The sequence below is a fragment of the Seriola aureovittata genome, chromosome 10 (genome assembly GCF_021018895.1).
Source record: "Seriola aureovittata isolate HTS-2021-v1 ecotype China chromosome 10, ASM2101889v1, whole genome shotgun sequence".
In the NCBI taxonomy this organism is placed as follows: Eukaryota; Metazoa; Chordata; class Actinopteri; order Carangiformes; family Carangidae; genus Seriola; species Seriola aureovittata.
The window spans coordinates 324,813-346,728 of NC_079373.1; the positions used below are offsets into that span (position 1 = coordinate 324,813).

Consider the following 21,916-nt stretch of genomic DNA (forward strand, 5'->3'; position numbering starts at 1 on the left):
ACATAGACGCATTGTCTAGTCACTGCATCGTTGTTAGTGCAGTAGTTCAAAAATGTAAGTAGAACATTTTTGAATTAATTTATTTAACATGCACTCTGTTAAAAATGATTCAGATAATCATGAAAATGCTGGATATTGATTGATTATATGATAATTGACCAGGCTGATAAATGGTAGACCCCTATACTTCACTACTGAATACACAATACTGAGACAGATCTGTAGTCATGTGTTCAACATCAGAAGCTTTGTCTGAGCTAACCACTAAAATCCACTGAAAATCTTGATGCAACATAAATATCACATGTTCTGTTGTGCTGTACATTCAGATAACACAGAAACATTTGCATTGATGCTCATATGGAGGATTAAAATGAGAGATGACTGTGTGTCCATAAAGACATCCAGCATGTGCCGCCCGGCTGCAGACTGATAAATGCTGCCTCTTGTCTCCTGCATGTTGGAGAGTCGTTCTTTGTGCAGAGCTCTCTTCTCTGCAGGATGTTGATAATAGACAGAGCAGGACAACATGGAGCTGGGACAACAGATTCATTGAGACAAGTGGATGAGGGGACAAAGGAGACATTGTCTCTCCACTGGTTAACAATCACACTATTAGATGTGAGGTCACTCTGATGGCTCAGCCTACAGGAGCTACGCAACAGACCAGTGAGGTCAAGTTGTTAATCTCCAACACTTACATATTTCAATCAGCTGTTTTCTATTTAATCATTTACATTTATACACATCAGGACCAGAGGTGGTGTTGTTCTTCTGCAGACTTCACCTGTAACCAAACTGTGTAACTCCTCTGGTTTTGGATTGGTTGGGTCAGAGTGTTCCTGTAAAACTGGAGCTACTGTGTGAGGGCTGAGTGACAGTGACTCTGCATCAGTGACTATCACATGTGACAAAGAGCCTCTCCTGAACATTATATTTTACTGTCTGCAATGATGGACACTTCCATCAGTCCACAGCTCCAACTCAAACATCCTGAACCTGACTTCAACATACATTTATTCCATCATCATTTTCTTGCTTCTTTTTATAACATTATCTCATATGATGTCATTGTAATTCATAAATCCAATCACATGATACATTCACCTGTATTAGATTCAGTCAACACCACAGTGGAGTACAGATAACCAGGCCCTGTTCCAGAGCAGAGCCTCAGAGGATTAAGGAGAGTTCCTCTGTAGTCTTCACTTAGCCCCGTTCTTTTTCATTGTGCAGGTGTATAATAAACTCTGAAGGGTGTTCTCAGAGATCAGACCAGATAAACTGGACTGAATACGTTTCAAGTAGATGGAGCAGATACCTGTATATCTGTGGTGGGACCATAGTGGTCCTCAGTGCTACAATGTAGTAGGTGGACAGCTGAAAAACCTTCTGAGTAGGGCTGCATGATACGTCATTACAGCACAGACACTGATGTGCAATAGATTTGGTGATGTTCAATAGTCACAATGTCAAGTAAGGAGAATTAACGTTTGTATGCGTGTGAGTCTGTTCTTGATTAGTGCAATATGCACGTGTGTACACGTGACTACAACACACAGGCTTGAATGTGTCCGTACATTTTTGTGCACATCCTGCAACATGCATGTGCATACGCATGTTAGACCCTGTTAGACACTGTGTGTTCACTAAACTGCTTGTTTTTGCCACTGACAGGTTCAGAGTGAAACTAGTAAGAGAAGATCTTGTGTGAGTAAAATCCTTTTTGTTTAACCACTAACAGCTGTTTTATCACTATATTCAAAGCCACCAGACTCTATTGACAAATACAGTCATTTACTTTGCAGAACACTGGATTTGAAGGTCTACCTCTGCCTCAATCAGTTAGTTTGCTTGTGTTACTGTGTGGTACTTTAACTCAAGTAAAAACTCTGAATACTTCTGCAACCACAGAAAGTCACACAAACTAACAGATCGCTACTACTGTGTTCTGTGAGATAAGATTACTGTTTTTGAGTGTGAGTCTGGTGTGTTTTTAAGTAGGAGATGTGCAGTTATCAGAGCTTGTCATAGGCTCATAAAAAACAGATTATGCAGTTATAACTGACTAACCTACTGTGGGTAGAGGTGTGTGTGGTCACACCACAGCCTGGTGTCGTTTCAGATGATTTAATACAGTGTAATGTCACTGTGCTCTTGGCTCGTTCATATGCAGAGATTTAATGAACTGAAGCAGGAACTTTCGATACAGTTTAAAGAACACAATCACACACATTCATCCACAGATCAACACAGACTGATTCACTCACTCCTGTTAGAACCACAGTAAACATTCTTACACACATGCATGGCTGAGTTGTTCTAATCACACACACATTTGAGACTTCTAGTAAATAATCACACCAGCGTATTTACGTGTGTCGTGTCCTTTATAATCCCCCATAGTGTGCGTGTGTGTGTGTGTGCATGTGTGAGTGTGAGTGTGCATGTGTATGACAGACATCTTGTAGAGAACCCCTGCCTACGTCTCTCTCATTTCACACTGGTCTGGCTGTGTCCTGCTGCAGGGGTGGAACAATCATATGCTTGTGACCTGTGTGTTTGTCAGTGTGTTTGGTTCCTCTGGTACATGTTGATAGCTCAGACATGTGAGACACAGACATACACAGTGTGTAGGTGGGAGTGTGTTTCACAGTCACATATCCAGTCCATTGTATTACATCATGTTTTAATATAGTTGTGGGAACTCCCACACTCAGAAGAGTTCTGCACAGATACTTGTGCCACAGCAGAAAACTTCGTTTCTAACATCGTTCTATAAAGAACCTCATGTTCCTATGATGACACCCTAAAGAAGTGTCAGGTCCTACACACAGGGAATTCATTTTCTCTGTGTTCCTCTCTTTCTTTCTGTTAGATCCAGAGAGAGGGTGATGTTTTCTACCCTGCCCAGCCTCGCCCTCAGCCCAGCACACCAACATCATTTGCAGGTAAGACTGTCATTTGGTTCATTCACCAGGTGAGAGAAAAACAAGAGGAACTTTGAAACACAGTCAGATGTGTATTATCTTTATTCTTTTATTTATCAGTGGATATATTCATTAGATTAGGTTTGCTATCCTCCGTTTGTTTGAGTCTTTACTGAAGAAGTCTCTGACCTGGAGACATCCGGAGAAATCTTCTTTTCTGAGGTCCTGTTCATGTGAAGGAGGTTTAAAGAGTCCAGGCCATTATCACAGCCACAGTGCAGTAAACTGTTAGACCATTATGTGCCTGAATCATAGATCTAGACCAGACAGTCTAAACTTTAAATCATAAGACAGCCAGTTTAGTTTTGATGGCTGCTTCTCCAGGTGAAACCTTTTGCAGGTCTTAAACCTTACTCTAAACCTAACTCTAAAACCTTGGTCCGTTGGTTTGGTTTCTGTTGGTAAGAATCCTGGTGTTGGTACTCACTTAATGTCAACTGTGCTGATAATTCACACTGCATAAGATCCAAACCTTTCCATTGGGCTGAATAGTTACACCAGCACACCAGGGATCTAAGCTGGAGGACAGTAAGATAATGTAAGGGAGAGTTGGTTTTATCTTCAGGTATATTTTGGGTCCTACATTTAATCCAGAGCCTTCCACACAAATCCTGAGATCATCCTAATCTATCACTAAACTCACTAAGGCAGACTGAAACAGGAACTGACTGGAGGTTGTTGAGTCCAGATCCATATATAACCAAACAGGACTCGCGCATTCGTTTGATGAAGTATGCAGGACAACAGATAAAGTTCAACACGTCTAATTTATTAAAAGTATAGTCAAGCATATAAGTTTGAGATTGCTTACAGAGCTCTACAGAGCTTCTGCAATCTCAAACGGCAATCAGGTTCACAATGTTTAATGTTCACATGTCACAATGTTCATAAACAATCATAATCATCAGTTTAAGGCTGACTTGCCTTTTTAATCATACAAAGCATACAGTATTAAACATAACATATCCCTTCAAGGTACAGAAACTGGTCAAACATATGTTCACTTGTCTGTAATTACCTTATTAACAGTTACCATCGTTACTTTCACATATTGTTTTGTTGTTATCCAAACTCCATGATCCATCAACGTTTTCATGTGAACCACCGAACAGGTGATGTAACTGAATTCATCATGTATGTATCAGTGATCATGAGTTTATATTGATAACAGAACAGTAAAGATACTGGAGAAAGTTAAGTGTTGTTTAACAGACAAACACTGTATCCCAGAGCTTCATTCAGACTGATCTGAACCACAAGCTGAAACATGTTGGTCTCACAGTAAAGGTCATTTTATATTGGACGGGTCTAACCTCTTTAAACTGTCTCCATCTTCACTCATCTCAGATACAGTTCTCAAAAGTCCTCATGATGGCAGTCTGATGTGCTGCAGCTGAGGTCTCTGTGTCTATGTTAGCATCAGACTAATAAGTGGGTTTTAAAATGATGAATTCATTCTTTCACCACACAAACATCTGTCTTTGTACCCTCCATACTGTCTTTTAACAGAACATTGGTGGTCGGCTGTAGCTGTGTAATATTTGATCAGTGATAGCATCTTGTGGCTATAGTAACTGATTTATCAGAAAGAGACATTATTAAAGCAGCAGTGTCAGTCAGTCTGACACAACACAATCCAATTCAGGCACCAGCCATCAATATACCTGGTCCACATAAAAAGCATGATGTGAGACAGACATGGACAGACCTGGAGAGACAAACCTTCTACAGGCTGAAGTCCTGAAACAAAAAGGTCTGGCCTCTGGTTCTCAGTCTTTGTGGGTTTATGGCATGTTGTTAATGGTGACATCATTCCAGCTCAGTGACAGGTGACATGATGTTCAGTTGGCCTGGTTCTCTGTAGTCTTGGTGGTATGTGCTCAGCTTCCTATCTCTGTGGATTGCAACCACAGCTGCAATACTCCGCATATTCAGACACAGTTCACTGTCTCTGGTCACTGACCCAAGATCTCATGACTGTATCGCTCTTCTTTCAGACGTCCGTCCAGAAACAGAGGAGTGTGTTTCTGTGTGTGTGTCACACAGAGACACTGACAGTCTGACAGTCAGCGCTGAGCTGGATGACAGCGTCTTTAAGAAGGTATTAAACCCCTACAACACACACACACACACACACACACACACACACACACACACACACACACAGCTGGTGAAGGTATGTACTTCTTTTCTAAATTTAACCAAGAGGAAAACCTCTGAAGGGACTGTTACGTAACAGACTGGGAAACTCTGCAGCTTGGCAGGGACCAGAGGGAAACACTGTTCTACTCTGTGCATGGACACTGCAGTCATAAACTCTGAATAACTGGGAGAATATGTGGAGCCATAGACCACACAATCCCTACTCCAGATTCAGGATCAGTAAGATGTTTATAAATACTTCTTCGTGTGTCTCTATGGGTGTAGTTCTACAGAGAACTGTTCACAGAACCATGAAGGTTCCTCTATGGTACACAGAGTTCCGTGTGACTCACTTGTTTCCACTGAGTAACTCCAGAGACCGCATGTGACTACATCTGGCTGCTGATTCTCCAGAACCTGGTCTTCCATTCTGACTCCAGGACTCAGCTTCAGTAAACAAACAGTTGGAGAACAATAGAAAGGAATGTAGAGGTGGCAGTGTGGATATGTTATTGTATTTGAGTCCCCGAGACAGTGATTTTACTGTCTCCCGTGAACTCAAAGCAGTCTGAGCAGCTAGGAGGTCCCCAGTAGTTCAGTAATTTGAGGTTCTGTCTCTCCTGTTGATCATCTTCTTTCATTCTCTGTTGTCTTCTTATCCTCTCTAGCCGGACCCTCCTCCCTGTGCTGGATTGAGGGGCAGAGGGGTCTGTGTCTCTCATTTCTCCTCAGATCATGCGTTGATGTGGCAAGCCCTTAGTCCCAGTGAGGGGGCTTGGTCAGGGGCCACCTCTGACACAGTGGACCCTCAGAGCTCCGGACTGTGCTGGAAGTCAGAAACAGAAGACAAAGGTACATCAAACGTTTTACGACACAACATAGGTGTTATAAATGTTCTATCTAATCTTAACAAGAAAAGATGGTGGAAAGAACAAATCAGAAGTCTTCAGGATCAGGATCTGTGTACTTCAATAATCCTCTTTCACTTGATCTAAAAACTGTGGGTAATAAGATCATCATGTTTTGCTGTAAATCCGAGGAGGAGGAGAGAAAGAGGGGGGAGGAAAAGAAGATGAGAAAAAAGACCAGCTCCCAGAGAATCCGGTGTCCTCTACTATCGTTCGAGCCTCCATCAGATCCTTATCTCCATTTCGTCGTCACAGCTGGGAGCCAGGCAGGAACAATGCTGCTGCAGATATGGACGTCACACAGCGCAGGTATCAGCATCATTAAAGGCTCGCCATGACAACCCAGAACATGTCAGAGGATTAGTGAGGCTTCAAAGAGCCATCACAGGACTATATTGTCCCAGAGAGACAGAGGGAAAGAGTATTGTTTTAATACAGTGGGAAAGTGTTTGATGACCTATGAACAGCTCTGCTCTGAGGACAGCTGTGGACACCACACCACCACGTAGACCAGCACCTGAGGTGCTACAGACAGCTCCAGTTTTCCTGCATTAACAGTGATGAATGTGTAAAACCAAGAGATACACCTCATCAGCTCTGATCATTTAAAATGAGCAGATTTAGCTGACACTGGCTAAGAGACAAGTCCACCTCACTTCTGTCCCTCCTGTCACATGTCCCTCCCTCATCTGCCCCTTCTGTCCCTCCTGTCCCTCTTTGTCCCACGTCTCTCCCCCGTCTGTCCCGCGTCTCTCCCTTGTCTGTCCCTCCTGTCCCGCGTCTCTCCCTCGTCTGTCCCTCCTGCCCCTCGTCTGTCCCTTGTCTGTCCCACCTCTCTCGCTCATCTGTCCCTTGTCTGTTCCTCCTGTCCTGTCCCTCGTCTGTCCAACATCTGCCCCTCCTGACCCCTCGTCTGCCCCACATCTCTCCTTCATCTGTCCCTCTTGTCTCACCGCTAACTGTCCATTTGTCTCTTCTTCCAGCTCGTTGAAGAGCCTGTCAGAAGAGATGAGAGTCAAGCCCCCCCTCCACAGGAGAAGGTACACCACCTCATTGATCTGACGTGATGTCATCATCTCTCAGGCCTCAGCCTGCTCCCATGACAGTCTAGACACAGACACACACACACACACACACACACACACACACACACACACACACACACACACACACACACACACACACACACACACACACACACACACACACAGACACACACACACACACACACACACACACACACACATTGTCCAATGGAAAAGTCATTAATGGAATGAAAATGTGGTAGGAGTTAGGGTGGAGATGGAAAACTCCTCAGATTCAGTCTATGGTGCAGTGATGTGTGTCCAGCTGATCAGCACACTCAGCTCCAGTGTAGACGTCTCTCTCTGATTGGTCCAGTACTGAGTGAGAACAGGAGAAAACCACCTCCTCCTCCTTTAGAAACCAGCTGGAGCGAGGCATCCGTCTGTGTCCTGACTACTACTGTACATGTAGTACACATCATCATCATCTTTCCCATCATCCACTCCTTCTGTCCATTAATCATTCTCTGAAGAAGTCTGTGAAATGTGATTGAAAGCTCCAGAAGCCTGTGGGTGAATCTTTAGCATTTGTCTGTAGTGGCAGACACAGAAAAACACACATAGCCCTCTTAAACATAGCTCATCATCATCATTAATCCATCAATCTAATCATCTCTCTCTGTCTTCCATCATCCATTCTTCATCTCCAGTATGAGCTGGTGTCCATCCAACCTGCATCATCCTGATCAGCAGCAAATAGACAACAGAAGGTAAAGAGGGGAGGGTCTATGACAAAGACCCTGTTCTGGTTCTGGGTCTGGTTCTCAGCATCTTGTTCAACTGTCACATAAACATGTTATGGCTGCTCAGCACCACATCATGAGAAACACACATATGTTTGTTTGAAACCAGCTATAGTCTAGAGGGTCTGGAAGTGCAGCAGGGAGGGGTCCAGACTCAGTGTCCTGGTCTTAGGGACGAGGATGAGAGGACTGAAGGCCGGGCTTTCCGTTTGGACAGCCAGGAGAGAGGTTCACTGGTCTCCCTGACTGAGGAGGAGCAGGAAGGAGATGGCAGCAGCATCGACAGCCAGGTGCGTGTGTGTGTGTGTGTGTGTGTGTGTGTGTGTGTGTGTGTGTGTGTGTGTGTGTGTGTGTGTGTGTGTGTGTGTGTGTGTGTGTGTGTGTGTGTGTGTGTGTGTGTGTGTGAGATTGTGAAGCTGTGAAGCTGTGTGTTGTGTATCTCTGACAAGGACTGAGGCTCCTGCCTCTTCCCCCCTGCACAAACTACTGTTACTAGACCAACTGCATCCAACCTTCTTTCTACAGTTTGTGAGGGACCTTCCAGTCTAATTGAGCCCCCTGTAAGGGGGGTCATGTTGACTTTCTGCAGGACTCACAGACTCAATGAAACTTCTAATCATCGCTCATTATTTATAAGTTCTTCTCCCCTCGTGTTTGTAGACATCACATCAGGCACTGTCCATGACAACCAGCTGCCCTGCCATGTTCCATCACCAGACCCTCACCAAATCCATCTCCATGGTTGCCATCAGTCACCGTGATGTAGATGGTGAGTTTGTATGTTTTTGGTACCTCGTTATGTTGTAACTCTTCATCCTGTCTGCTGTTCTTTTGAAGTTTTTGAACTCGTTCTTCTGCATGTTCATCTGTTCATCCTCACCACGTCCACACCTGTTGATGAGAGGATTTCCTCCATCAAAAAAACAAATCAGCTTCTCCCTCAGTATCTCTCCACTCCCCAAAAATAGATGCTGCTTTTCTCCTGACTCTTCCTCCAGTGATGAGGATGAGGAGGGGGAAAGTAAGATAATGAGTGTTTCCTCTGTCAGTGTGGAGCTTGTAACACCACCCTACAAAACCACAAATGCTGACTAAACTGACCTGGAGCTGCAGAGCCAGAGAGAGAAGACATCAGCTGTTCACAGAATAGACAGTGGAGTTCAGTGAATTACAGGAGTACACAGGAGTGTCTCTGCTGTCTAATCTCCTGCTAACTGATCTGTGTCCAGCCTTAAGAACACTGTAGCTACCTATGACTAGTGTCACCGCTCTGCTTCATGTTCGTTCCTTTACTAAATGAGACACACACATCCAGAGTCAAGTTGAGCTCACTGGTTAGGAGTCGTCCAACAAAAAGGTTTAACCAGACTCAACTTTTGCTGTGACACAATGTGATGTCATTCAGCAGGATGCTATATTGAGCAATCACATGCAGACCAGGTCACATTGCTGCTGACTACTTTGTAACCTGAGGACAGTGTTTCTGCTGTTACCTGACTGTTGTAGATAAAATTATCATCGATGTAAAAAATTTGCAGAGCTGTTAAATCCAGTCTGTGTGAGTGTTACAGACATGCTCTGGTTGTGATTGGTTCAGACCACTACACTGCTGTTAAATAGAAAGAAAACAGGTTCTGTTCTTGACTTTGGAAACAGTAATTTATACAGTAAAACTGACGCAAACCTGCAGGATGAAAACTGATTTTCTATCAGATTATTATGATCTTTTGTACTCAAGGTTAGGGTTATGCTGTTGTACTGATGTGTGCTGCACTGTTGTGACAGCTGGTAATGTGTTTGGTGTTATCCTCTCTATCAGAGACTCGTCTTGTCATCTCAGTTTCAGATTTAGTTTTCAGCACTGTGTTGCAGTGTCATAGAGACAGTGTGACCTGCAGTGTAGCAGCTGTGTTGGCCTGATCAGATGATGATGTTCTCTCTGCTTCCTTTAGGGGGCAGCTCATTCTCCAGTAACTCTGGCTCATTGGAGTACAGGTAAGAAGGGAGACTAATGAAGATCATCTACTGTGGATGATTGTTCAGTTTTAAACACAGTAACTTTCCAGAACAAGTGTTTACACAAGCTGTGATCTAATGCATGGATTATAGTTCAAATACAGTAACACAGCTTTAACTTTAAGTCAAACGTGTTACACTGCTGTGTAACTGAGAAAGTGCTGAGGTGGCTGAACGTTGGTTTTACCCTTTAGCACAAAGCACTGAGTTTGGTTAAAGTGAGCAGATGTAATGGGTCTGTGTGTTTGTCAGTATTTCAGAGGAGGAGCCCGGCCCCCTGCGGAGCGATACTGAGGGGAAAGGAGGAGCTAAGATCAGCCGGACGTTCAGCTACCTCCGCAGTAAGATGAGCAAGAAAGGCAAGGTGAGAAGTAGTACTCGAACAAGTTACTGCAGCTTACAGGTACAGGTGTACTGTGCACAACAAATCCACAGTGACCCTCCCCCATCCCTACCCTTCTACAGCACATCACAGAAATCAGGAAGATGACTAAAACAACACAACTAACTGTTAGCTAAGTTAGCTGTGTAACAGACACAACTGAACCATATTATTAGTATGAGGGAAATATAGTGTCACTGTGCCACATTATATTTTTTCATATATTTTATACACACACACACACACACACACACACACACACCACACACACACACACACACACACACACACACACACAGCCTCTTCTTTCTTGATTCTTGCTGACATGATGCCACCAGGAGGCACTGTCCCTTCAAACAGCATCTTGATCCTGCTGGTGCACAGCTGTGGACTCTAGGTTCAGTACATGTCAGTGTGCAGCCACTCAGAATCAATGGTCTGTTGGTTTATTAGTCTGAATTCAGGTGACTTTCATGTAAACTGATGTATTCCATGTATGATGCTAGGTCCTCCATCACTCTAACTTCAGGGGAAGTGACGCTACCCGGCAAGATTAAAATAGAACTGAAACCAAATAAAAACCCAAGTGAAACCAAATATTCAAATAAATGAATCAAGATTGGAATAGAACAGAAAAGGCAAGAGGATCTACTTATATAAAACATGTTTAACACTAACATAAGTGAAAAAAATTAAAACCAATAATACAAAATAAAACAATATCACAATAATAAAACAAAGATACAAAAAAACAACAGAAAACAATTGGATCATTAAATCCAACATACAGTCTGTGGGTTTGTGCTGAAATGGTGATTTTGTGAGCATGACAAGCACTCACTGCAAAACACTACAGATGGTGAAAGAGGAAGTGTGTGTGTGTGTGTGCGTGTGCGCGCACATGTGCAAGTGCGCAGATGTTTGTTAGCTCACTTCCTGATTTGAAGGCAGACAGATGAGCAGCAGAAGCTTGTACACAATGATGATCAAGAAGACAACAACAAGACAGAGAAAAACATCCAGCGAGACGGGACTCACACTGAGGATTAGAGGTAGATAGACGGATAGACAAAGAGACAGACAGACAGGAGGACTGTTACAGCCATGCTGAGTAAGAGGTTCAGTCGCTCTGTGAGGTGGAGAGGACAACCTGGATCAGATGAGGTAGGAGGATGATGTGTGTGTGAGGACAAGGGTGATGACAATGTAGTTGATAATGATAAGGATGCCTGTGATGATGGTGAAGGTTTGGGGTTTTAGATTGCAGTGTTTTTAATGAAGCATGCAGAGGTTGTGTGTTTGTTGGTATAAACACATCTTTGAAATGAGACTTTACAGCGTAAAAGACAACAGTCTGCAGTGGTAAATTTGAGCTGAGAAGCCAGAGCAGCTGGTTCTGAGCATGTCCATAAAACACATCACCCGTTTGTGAGTACACACACATAAGGCTGACACACTGAGTTCTAACATTAAAGTGTTTTCATCTTTGTTTCACTGATGGGATTCTTCAGGCTGATCTCAGGACAGCTGACTGGATTGTAGTGATGTGTTAAAGGCCTACATTGTTACACACACCAATGTTATCTTTACTGCTGTTTATACACACCCAACATGATCTGAGAAGAGATCACACAGACAGAGACATAGAGTTTCCCTGTATGTTGATGCTCTGACTGTATCTTAGCAACCAAACATCCCACTCAGGTTTACTGAACAAGCTCCAGTCATTACCGATAGAAACATATACTGTGTGTTTTCTGTTGTGTGTAAAACATCTTTAAATTATGCTGTTTATTTATAATGAAAATACACATATGAGAAATCAATGTGTTCATAGTGACTGATATGTTTAATATGATTCTGAATCTGAGTCTGTTTCTGATTCTGGGTTTGATTCTGAATCTGGGGAGGGGGGTCAACTGACATGTTCATATTCACACACAGAATTGTGTTGTCTTCCTTACTGTTGGTTATGATACTCAGCAGTGTTGCTCTCACCTGTGTGTGTGTTATCATGATGTTTCCTCTGTAGACCACAGTAGATAATGTCTCTGGGAACATTAATTGAAAATGACTCAGCAGGACCTCTTTGATATTCACAGCAGCTTATTTTCCAGGAGAAGGATAGAAGAGGAGAGAAGGAACGAGAGAGTAAAGAAAGAGAAAAGAAGAGTGCAAACAATCATGTCTTCATCCCTGTCAGTCCGTCTCCCTCCACTTCCTGTCAACACTGCACCAGACCTCTGAACAACAAGGATACCCTCTTCTGCAACAGTAAGACTCACTCACACCTCTCTTTTCCCTCCTCCACTTTCTCTGTCCTTCTTTTATTTCTCCTTCCATTCTCTCTTTTCTGAGACCCAAGTTTTCTATTGTCAAAACTTTCCCTTCTCTCCCTCCCTCCTTCCTTCCCCTTTTCTTTCCCTTCTTCCTCTTTTTATTCCTGCTCCTCCACCGCAGCCTCTTTTTCCTCTTGTAGTGTTTAGTATTTTCCTTGCGATGTATCTGTCTCATTGGAGTAAATAATGGCACTCAGGGTTTTATTGATGAGATGAGCACATTTATTTATTAAAATAGTAGAAATAAAAGCAGAATCTGCTCAATGAATCCTTCTCCTTCCCTGGCTCCAAGATTGTTATTGATTGTCAGCAGCAACAGTAACTGAAGTCCTCTGTGTGGCAGCATGACTTTCATGTCTTCACCTGTTGATGGTGGATCTCTTCACTGTTTTGAAAAAGACAGAATCACTATAAACTGACTCACTGACTGAGAGTGACTGACTGATGGACTGACTGTCTGTGAGACTGAGTGATGAAGGTACACCATTGGTCAGCCAGCTGATGTGGTTGTCGTTCTTTCATAATGATATGCTACCAGTGTTGAGAACTTTTCGAACCCTTTTAGAGACTTAAAAAGGATCCAACAACAAACCTCGAGTGCAACTGTGAGCGAGAAGTCAGACACACCTCTCTGATGACCACACAGCAGCTGATGTGAACAAGTGCAGAGAGAAACCCAAAACTTAAGGAGGAAATGGAGCATTTGTTGGGGACTATTTCAGTGGCGGATTAATATGGTGGTCTGAGTATTTGTGGCAGGACAGAGTGTGTGGGACTAAATCAGAATAAACTAGTGTGTTGATGGTGATGAGTGAGACTCCCTGAACAGTGAAGCTCTGAGGCTCAGAGGAATCAAGACACATCACCTCAAAATGACTTTTTTTGGCTAGTTACTAAGCTTTGATGACGAGAATAAAAATGTAGACCAGAACAGGAGTAAGTAAAATAGAATGAATAAGTAAAAAGAAGAAAAACAGTAATCATTTTAATCATTGTGTTATACAGTAGGTCTACTAAATAAATTAGTGTTAAGGATCAATAAAGAATCAATTAACAACAATATATTGATATAAAATGGTGAAATAAAACAATTAAAGTCAGTGTGGGAGGGGCGATCAAGTGGCGCAGTGGGTTGAGCAGGCGCCGCATATGCAGTCCTCGCTGCAGTCGGCCCCGGAATTCCGCATCGGACGGCCCTTTACAGCATGTCGTTCCCCCTCTCTCTGCCTCCCCTTTTCCTCTCTCTCTCTACTGTGCTATCCAATAAAGGCATAAAAAGCCCAAAAAATATACTTAAGAAAAAAAAAGTCAGAGTGGGAGGAGACCGACTGCTTAAGTAGCCTATGTGTCGAATTTTAGTGTGGTCACAGAGGGAATCAAAACTATTAAATTTACATAGAATTTTTGTGAAGAGCTTTCTTCTGATGTATTCAAATGTTCTACAGTGTAGCAGGAAATGTTGCCGTGTCTCCACCTGTGTCAGCTCTGTGGGCAGAGCTCTGTGGACAGAGCTGACACAGCCTGTCTTTTCTTGGCAGTCAGGTCGGCCTGTGTCAGCCAGTCTCTATTGCCAGGCTGCAATCACTGAGTGTGTACATAGTCAGGGTCTTTCTCAGTGTCTGATTCCTCATCGTCAGATCATTAATAGCAAGATTGAAATTTTTCAATAGAGGTAATATTTAGTCCCAGATATGTGTAGCTGTGTGTGTGTTCTATGTCAGTGGATCCCAGTTTGGGTTTCCCTGAAATCTGGGTCACTTCTGGAAGACTATAATTCCGGTCCTTTCCAGATTAACTGTCACATAAATTTTGCAGATGATCCAGTTGTAACGCCTCCTTAGATGGAGCTAGTAATATTAGATCATCTGCAAAAAGCAGTAGTTTAATTTTTGTCAAATAGGCTGAGACCAGGGATATCTGAACGTTCATCAATATAAATGTTAAAAAGGGTGAGTAGAGGTAGTTTAAAACTTTGAGGGTTAGGGAACAGTGTGTTTGTGTGTGTGTGTATGTGCGTGTGTGCACGCATCCGTGTGGGTTCACACTTAAGATGAGCATAGAGTTTGTTTGTTTGTTTGTAATGACGGTTGTTGTGTTGTTTACAGACTGTGGAGTTCACATCCATAAAAGCTGCAGAGAGAGTGTGTCTGTCTGCACAAAGAGCAAAGCAAAGGTAGGTCTGATTACACACCTACATTTACAAGTGATTTAATCACTTGAGTGTGACAGTGGAGTAAAAACTGAATCAAATGTAAGGTGTCAGAGGTCAGACTGTGAGCAGCAGCTCAACAGCCAAAGAGGTTAACTCTGTATCTGTCATAGAGATTCACAAATATCCTGGACATGAGCCTAAACCAAGATATACACCAGCATCTAAAATTCTTTTTTTCCAAGGGGGAAGTTAACTTCAACGGCTGATAACTCTAATACAGCTGTGACCCAGGAAGGGTTATCATACTAAAATATCATCAACAGACATGCATCCTTTCAAAAAATTATAAGTAACCTTTGCCACCTTGACTAGTTCTGACAAGTGAAATTTTGACCTCTGGCCCATGGATTAAGTACAGCAGCAGAAGAGTCTGTGTTACTGCTGATCAACATGAGTCCTCAAACCTCGGTCCACATCCTGCTCTGTCAAAGACCAAACGTTTCACCTTCCACATAATGAATCCTGTGTTTGTCTCCAGCAGCAGCAGCAGCAGCAGCAGCTGGTGCCAGAAGCTGCTTCTGGGTCAGCTGTTAATATGAGGAGTAAATGTAAGAACACACAAACATAACACACACACACATATTGTTTTCATTAAAAAGATATAATGAAGTGGTAGAGCTCATTCCATTAAGGCTTAGTCCTAACCGCAGCAGCCATGGGTTCGAGTCGACCCACAGGCCCTTTGATGCATGTTTCTCCCTGAATTTCCTGTCCATGTCTCACTGTACTGTCCGGATAAATAAAATGACCAAAAATATAACTTAAAAAATAAATAAATGACGTCACTACAGCCAAATCTGACAGATGATCAGACAGTCATCTCACATTGAATTTGAACAGGAACACCATTACATTAGTCAGTTTGGTTAGAGTGAAGGCATAGTGTCAAACATCTGTATGTCCTAAAAGTTCTAAATGTGCACTTTGATGTTCATGTTCAGCAACATCTTCAACATCATCTGTATCATCCGCATCCTCCTCATCGTCACGGGAATGCTGGTCCACTGTCACCATTCCCGACGACCAACTTTCTGTGATGTTTCCACGGAGACACCCCAGCATCTTCAACCCACACAGTAACCTGGCCAAGAGCATCTCCACCAGCAACATAGCAGGGTGAGGGGAGAGACCACACACACACACACACACACACACACACACACACACACACACACACACATAAACAGTGCAGTGTTTTGAAGTCCAGGTAACACACCTTTGCTGTGATGTAAGGCTGATTGTCCAGGTGTGTTTGAGCATTATACTGATCCACTACCTCAGGACTTCAGCACAATGGTTAATCATGTTTTAATGCTAACTTGGCTCACATCAATATTTGTTTATCTATATATACAACTCATATTTGATCTTATTTGTGTGTTTGATGAAAGTAACAGCTCTAAACAAGAGGACAGTGAATGACCAAAACCAAATCACAACCATCAACTAAAACTGACCAAAAGGCCAAAGCTCTAAAGTCAGTTTATTCAATGTTATTATGTGGCTGCAATGCAATATCATTGACGGCATATATATTATTCTGCATACTTGTTTTATTCATCTTCCTGAACTGTAATCTCTCTATGAGCTCTAACTTGTAAACAGCTTTCTGTCTGCGTGCGTGCGTGCGTGCGTGCGTGCGTGCGTGCGTGCGTGCGTGCGTGCGTAAATATCACAGAGATCAAAGAGTCTCCTAAGGAGCCATGTCAAACTGCAAAGTGGAAGACCTGACACAGAGCTGAGGGAGATTTTAGCCTCTCAAACTGCGAGTTTTGAAAAGAACTAACTCCCATCAGAACCATTAACAAACCGTGATTGGCACAAGATCTTTGTGCACAGATTTTGTGAGCCAGTTACAAAAAAGGGTCAGTTCTGCTTTTCTCTGGAAATCAGCTCCTGAATTTGTATTGCAGTCAGTGGGAACGGTGGAGGGTACTCCCATCATTTTGAGGCTCACTATTTAAATTCTGTTAGACTCTGTGCTTAGGTTTCACACTTCATCACTTTCTACAAAACAGCACGAATTTGTCTACTATCAAGGAAGCCAATATGTGGCCGTAAGGTTGAGTTACACAGAATTTTTTCAGTGTTCTAGAGCTTCTCCCACTCTAGCATGATGTCATCCAATCTAGCTCCGAACAATTTGTGCAAATCACACCCATTATAAAGTCTGAAACCATCTAAAAATGACACAACACATAAACTGGGATTTTATGTAAACCATAATAGTTGTCAAAATACAGATTTAACCAAAAAGAATCTCTAGTATTGTGACCCGTTTAACCTTTCAACCATTTTTCTACATTGAAGTATGACCCAGCAATAGAGCTCCAAAGAGGGTTTGGTCGTTTTGAAGACATATTCCCACTCATTCTCTATGGCAATCATCGCCATTTTTTCTCTAATTGCTTAGAAAAGTCATAGCACACCATCCCCGATCAAGCCGCGTCCATTGACATATATACAGTATATATATACATGTTATCAGGGTTTTTCTCAAAGCTGTGGGACTAGTTATGCACCAAAATTTCAATACAGAAGATGAATAAGACGAACTTTGTGTGTGTGTGTGTGTGTGTGTGTGTGTGGAGATAGAGCAGCCCAACAGAACCTCCAGTAAGTTCTTTTTACCTGGTTGAGACTCAAATTTTTAGGTGAAGTTCATACAGTTAATATATTATATGGTGGTGATGGATTTTGTTTGTCTTTCAATGTATGTGTGCATGGTGTTAGGAACTGAGTGAGCTTAACCTTCAAACAGCCCTTTGAACTTGTCAGGACCAGCCAAAATGACCTCACAATAATGGTTATTAACCAAAATTGGCCCACAATTACAGAAAAACATGTGCACACATGCAAAGAACCACAAATACACCACGTTGATTTACCTTAGAGTTGCTCTCATACCTGAGTTGAGTCTAAGATTGAACTTTTAATACCTACCTTACCTCTTACCTTTTTGAGACTCCCTTTTGAAATTGTCTATGTTTCTGTGTTTGGCAGTATAAATTGCATTAGGTTTTGTACAACAGAGTCAATAATTTCCTCTTACCATGTAGAGACTTTTATTTTGAAGGTTAATCCAAATCAAGGAGATGGTGTTTGTGTGTTTCTGTCAGAGTGTGTGTGTGTGTGTGTGTGTGTGTGTGTGTGTGTGTGTGTGTGTGTGTGTGTGTGTGTGTAGCAGTAGAGCTAATATTTATCTGAGAATATTTTTACACAATGATTATTGACGTGGTGTCTCATTTCCAGTCAGTTTCTGTTACTGGTAGAGTTTATTGCTGCTCTGTCTGAACACAGTTAATGTTGCTGTATTTTCAAACTTACATTAATTCTGCTCCAGCACTCAATTGCTCTTTCCTTGTAGCAACTTTCACTAACTCAGCAGTTGTTTACATGCTGTTCAGATCTGCTAGTTACTTAAGCTTAGCAGTTAGCACTAGCTTTTCTCGCCCGCTCAGTGTGGTGTTGTTGTAACTTCAGTGTAGAGGATTGTGATGTTTATTACATCTTCAGTGATGTCTGCTGTCTTACTCAACACATAGCTCCACTCACTAACTGGAGCTAACTGCGAACTCTAAATGCCATTCCTGAAAATATTCCTCAAAAAAGCCAAAAAAAAGTCAGACAGACTCTTTTTAAATCCCACCATTTCCAACCTTCATTGACTGTGTTTCCATAAAAAAATTTAGTTTTTGTCTTGTATCACCTAGTTTCAGTCTCATTCTGATATCTTTTATGGTTTTTGAGGAAATCTCCCCAAAGTGCAGAGAGGGCTGTCCAAAGTTCCCTTGTGAAACTGAGCTCTGAAGCTGGGGTGTCTCCGTGGAAACATCACAGTAATGAATGGTTACTGTGGACCAGCATTCCTGTGACGATGAGGAGGGTGCGGATGATACAGGCGATGCGGAAGATGTAGCTGAACTTTTAGGACATACAACTCCTGTTTTCCCTGTGTAATCCAATTTTCAAACACAAGGTTCATCTTAAAAGCTGTTGTCTGCCTAAGGAGGCAGAGGGGATTGTGTGTGCCCCCCCGGTGGCCATGTCGCTATAGCAACCAGTGTCTCAGCAGGTGCTACTGACAGTTACTGGGCAGAAATGGGCAAAGCTAACTTTGAAATGGCTAATTAGACTGATGAACTCTTAGCCTTTAAACTCAGATGTGAAAGACACACACACACACACACACACACACACACACACACACACACAACACACACACACACACACACACACACACACACACACACTTTTTTGATATTCACCTTCAAAATATATTGAAGGTGATAATAGTAATAAGAGACCACCCTTTGCCTTCAAAACAGCATCAGTTTTTCTAGGTACACTTGCACACAGTTTTTGAAAGAACTCAGCTGGTAGGTTGTTCCAAACATCTTAGAGAACTAACCACAGATCTTTTGTGGATGTAGGCTTCCTCAAATCCTTCTGTCTCTTCCTGTAATCCCAGACAGACTCGATGTTGAGATCAGGGCTCTGTGGGGGCCATAACATCACTTCCAGGACTTCTTGTTCTTCTTTACGCTGAAGATAGTTCTTAATAACATTGGCTGTATGTTTGGGGTCGTTGTCCTGCTGCAGAATAAATTTTGGGCCAATCATACGCCTCCCTGATGGTATTGCATGATGGATAAGTATGTGCCTGTATTTCTCAGCATTGAGGACACCATTAATCCTGAACATATCTCCAACTCCATTTGCAGAAATGCAGCCCCAAACTTGCAAGGAACCTCCACCATGCTTCACTTTTGCCTGCACACACAATCATTATTGTACCGCTCTCCAGCCCTTCGCAGAACAAACTGCCTTCTGCTACAGCAAAATATTTCAAATTTTTACTCATCAGTCCAGAGCCATTTTTCTGCACCCCAGTTTCTATGTTTTCGTGCATAGTTGAGTCGCTTGGCCTTGTTTCCATGTCGGAGGGTTAGCCACATGACACAACCTCACCTTGGTAGCAGAGTTTGGCTGTTCCTCACCCAGTTTTAAGCCTCCTACACATCTGTTTCTGTTTCAGTTAATGACTGCGTTTCAACCTACATGTGACATTGATGATCATTAGCACCTGTTTGGTATAATTGGTTGATCATACACCTGACTACAATCCTACAAAATCCCTGACTTTGTGCAAGTGTACCTATAAGAATTGATGCTGGTTTGAAGGCAAAGGGTAGTAACACCAAATATTGATTTGATTTAGATTTTTCTTTTGTTCGCTCACTTTCCATTTTGTAAATTGATAAAAATAAACATTTATATTTTTGAAAGCATTCTTAGTTTACAGCATTTTTTCACACCTGCCTAAAACTTTTGCACAGTACTGTGTGTGTGTACACACACACACACACACGCACTCTAAGTGTATGTTTTAGTCTGTGCATAGTCTGAATGATGCTGTACCATCACCACCATTCTTCTGTTATTTTCATATCCTGGTTTCCTCTTGTGTCCTTTTAGTGTGGAGTAGCTTGTGTTGGTGACATTCTGGTTTTTTGGAGGCTAAATCTGCAGAAACTCATCCATGTTCTTGTTTTTTTTCCTTGTAGATTAGATGATGTTCCACTGAGGGGCCTCAAGTTTCTGTCTCAGTCCACAGACTCTCTTCATCAGGGGAGTAAGGTCAACGCTTCGACCGAGTCTCTCACTGATGAAGGTACCAACACACTCACACTCATTAGTTTGATGAAGCAGATTCCTGAATGTGCTGCTCTAAGTATTTTTTTTTTGTGTGCGTGTGTGTGTGTGTGTGTTTGTGTGTGTGTGTGTGTGTGTGTAGGCACTGAGATGATGGACAGTCAGCTGATGGGAGAATTTGAGTGTGACATTAAAGATCTTGAGGCTGACTCCTGGAGCAGCTCAGTGGATAAGAAGTTCCTGAGAACACTGAAGAAAGATGAAATCAAGAGACAAGATGTCATCTATGGTAAAATATGTACTGACTCATTGTGGGAGGAAGACCAGCAGTAGGTGTGAAAGCTCCCATCATGTTCCTGACCAAGAGTCCTGTCTCTCCTCAGAGTTGTACCAGACTGAGTTCCACCATGTGAGGACACTGAAAATCATGTCTGAAGTGTACTACAAAGGCCTACAGAGGGAGGTCCAGCTGGAGACTGACACTCTGGACAAGGTACGAATCATCTGAAGGACACATTAATAAGAGCAATGATCTTCTTCAAAGTCTCATGATTGTTTCCTGTAGATCTTCCCCGTCTTGGACGACTTGTTGTACACACACACAGACTTCCTCACCCGGCTCCTAGAGATGAAGAGAGCTTCATCAGCTCCAGGACACAACAACAGCAGCTTCCTCATCTGCCGCATTGGGGACGTCCTGGTCCACCAGGTAGATTAACACAGCAGTTGCCCAGGACCATGGTTGAATTCAGACACACTGCTGGAGTCAGGGAGAATATGTTGTCAGGTGGTCTTTAAAATACACACAAAGGACAGGTTCACAGAAGTGAGAGGGTGAAAGTGGTAAAAGGTGGAGCTGTGTCACTGACACTAACTGAGAAGGGGAGGGTTCCTCCTCTGGGGAGCATGACTGTGCTCAGTAAACTTTAAGAACATTTTATCATTGTCATTGAGAGGAGACCTCATGGCTGATAGAGGAACTCTATTCACAGGAGATCTTGAACGTGGTTTCCTTCTCTTCAGTTTTCAGACTGCAGTGCTGAACGTATGAAGAAGGTTTATGGGAAGTTCTGCAGTCGTCACAGTGAAGCTGTTAATCTCTACAAAGACCTGCAGGCCAAAGACAAACGCTTCCAGGCTTTCATCAAGGTCAGCTGTGTGATGTCAGGGGACCTGTTACTGCAGTCTTGTTTTAACCTGATATAACCTGTATGTATCTGTGTGTCTGTGCAGAGGACAATGAGCAGCAGCATTGTGCGGAGGCTCAGTATCCCAGAGTGCATTTTGTTGGTGACTCAGAGGATCACCAAATACCCTGTTCTGATCCAGAGAATCCTGCAGCACACGAAAGGTGAGGTCCAGTGGCCAGATGACAAATTCTATGTTACTATGTATAAAACCAGAAATATTAATTCCTGGTAGGAACGTGTTTGGTTATTGAGTA

The 21,916-nt window shown here is 42.7% G+C and overlaps 1 protein-coding gene across 11 annotated transcripts in view; it reads left to right on the top strand.

The window, feature by feature from the left end:
- The window catches only part of LOC130175857 (A-kinase anchor protein 13-like), a 68,727-nt gene that overhangs the window by 28,808 nt on the left and 18,003 nt on the right, over positions 1-21,916 (top strand). For 3 of the 11 annotated variants that reach the window (XM_056386460.1, XM_056386461.1, XM_056386467.1), the window contains exons 8-28: positions 1,678-1,710; positions 2,879-2,951; positions 4,988-5,091; positions 5,801-5,984; positions 6,172-6,349; positions 7,024-7,080; positions 7,776-7,835; positions 7,978-8,158; positions 8,529-8,637; positions 9,821-9,863; positions 10,137-10,248; positions 12,369-12,540; positions 14,711-14,778; positions 15,293-15,365; positions 15,759-15,933; positions 20,385-20,491; positions 20,615-20,761; positions 20,856-20,965; positions 21,038-21,181; positions 21,496-21,621; positions 21,706-21,823. In XM_056386460.1, coding sequence (XP_056242435.1) covers positions 1,678-1,710; positions 2,879-2,951; positions 4,988-5,091; positions 5,801-5,984; positions 6,172-6,349; positions 7,024-7,080; positions 7,776-7,835; positions 7,978-8,158; positions 8,529-8,637; positions 9,821-9,863; positions 10,137-10,248; positions 12,369-12,540; positions 14,711-14,778; positions 15,293-15,365; positions 15,759-15,933; positions 20,385-20,491; positions 20,615-20,761; positions 20,856-20,965; positions 21,038-21,181; positions 21,496-21,621; positions 21,706-21,823 — 2,374 coding nt within the window. The remainder of the gene's footprint in view (positions 1-1,677; positions 1,711-2,878; positions 2,952-4,987; positions 5,092-5,800; positions 5,985-6,171; positions 6,350-7,023; positions 7,081-7,775; positions 7,836-7,977; positions 8,159-8,528; positions 8,638-9,820; positions 9,864-10,136; positions 10,249-12,368; positions 12,541-14,710; positions 14,779-15,292; positions 15,366-15,758; positions 15,934-20,384; positions 20,492-20,614; positions 20,762-20,855; positions 20,966-21,037; positions 21,182-21,495; positions 21,622-21,705; positions 21,824-21,916) is intronic. The other 8 variants (XM_056386458.1, XM_056386462.1, XM_056386463.1 and 5 more) reach the window with 8 other exon arrangements.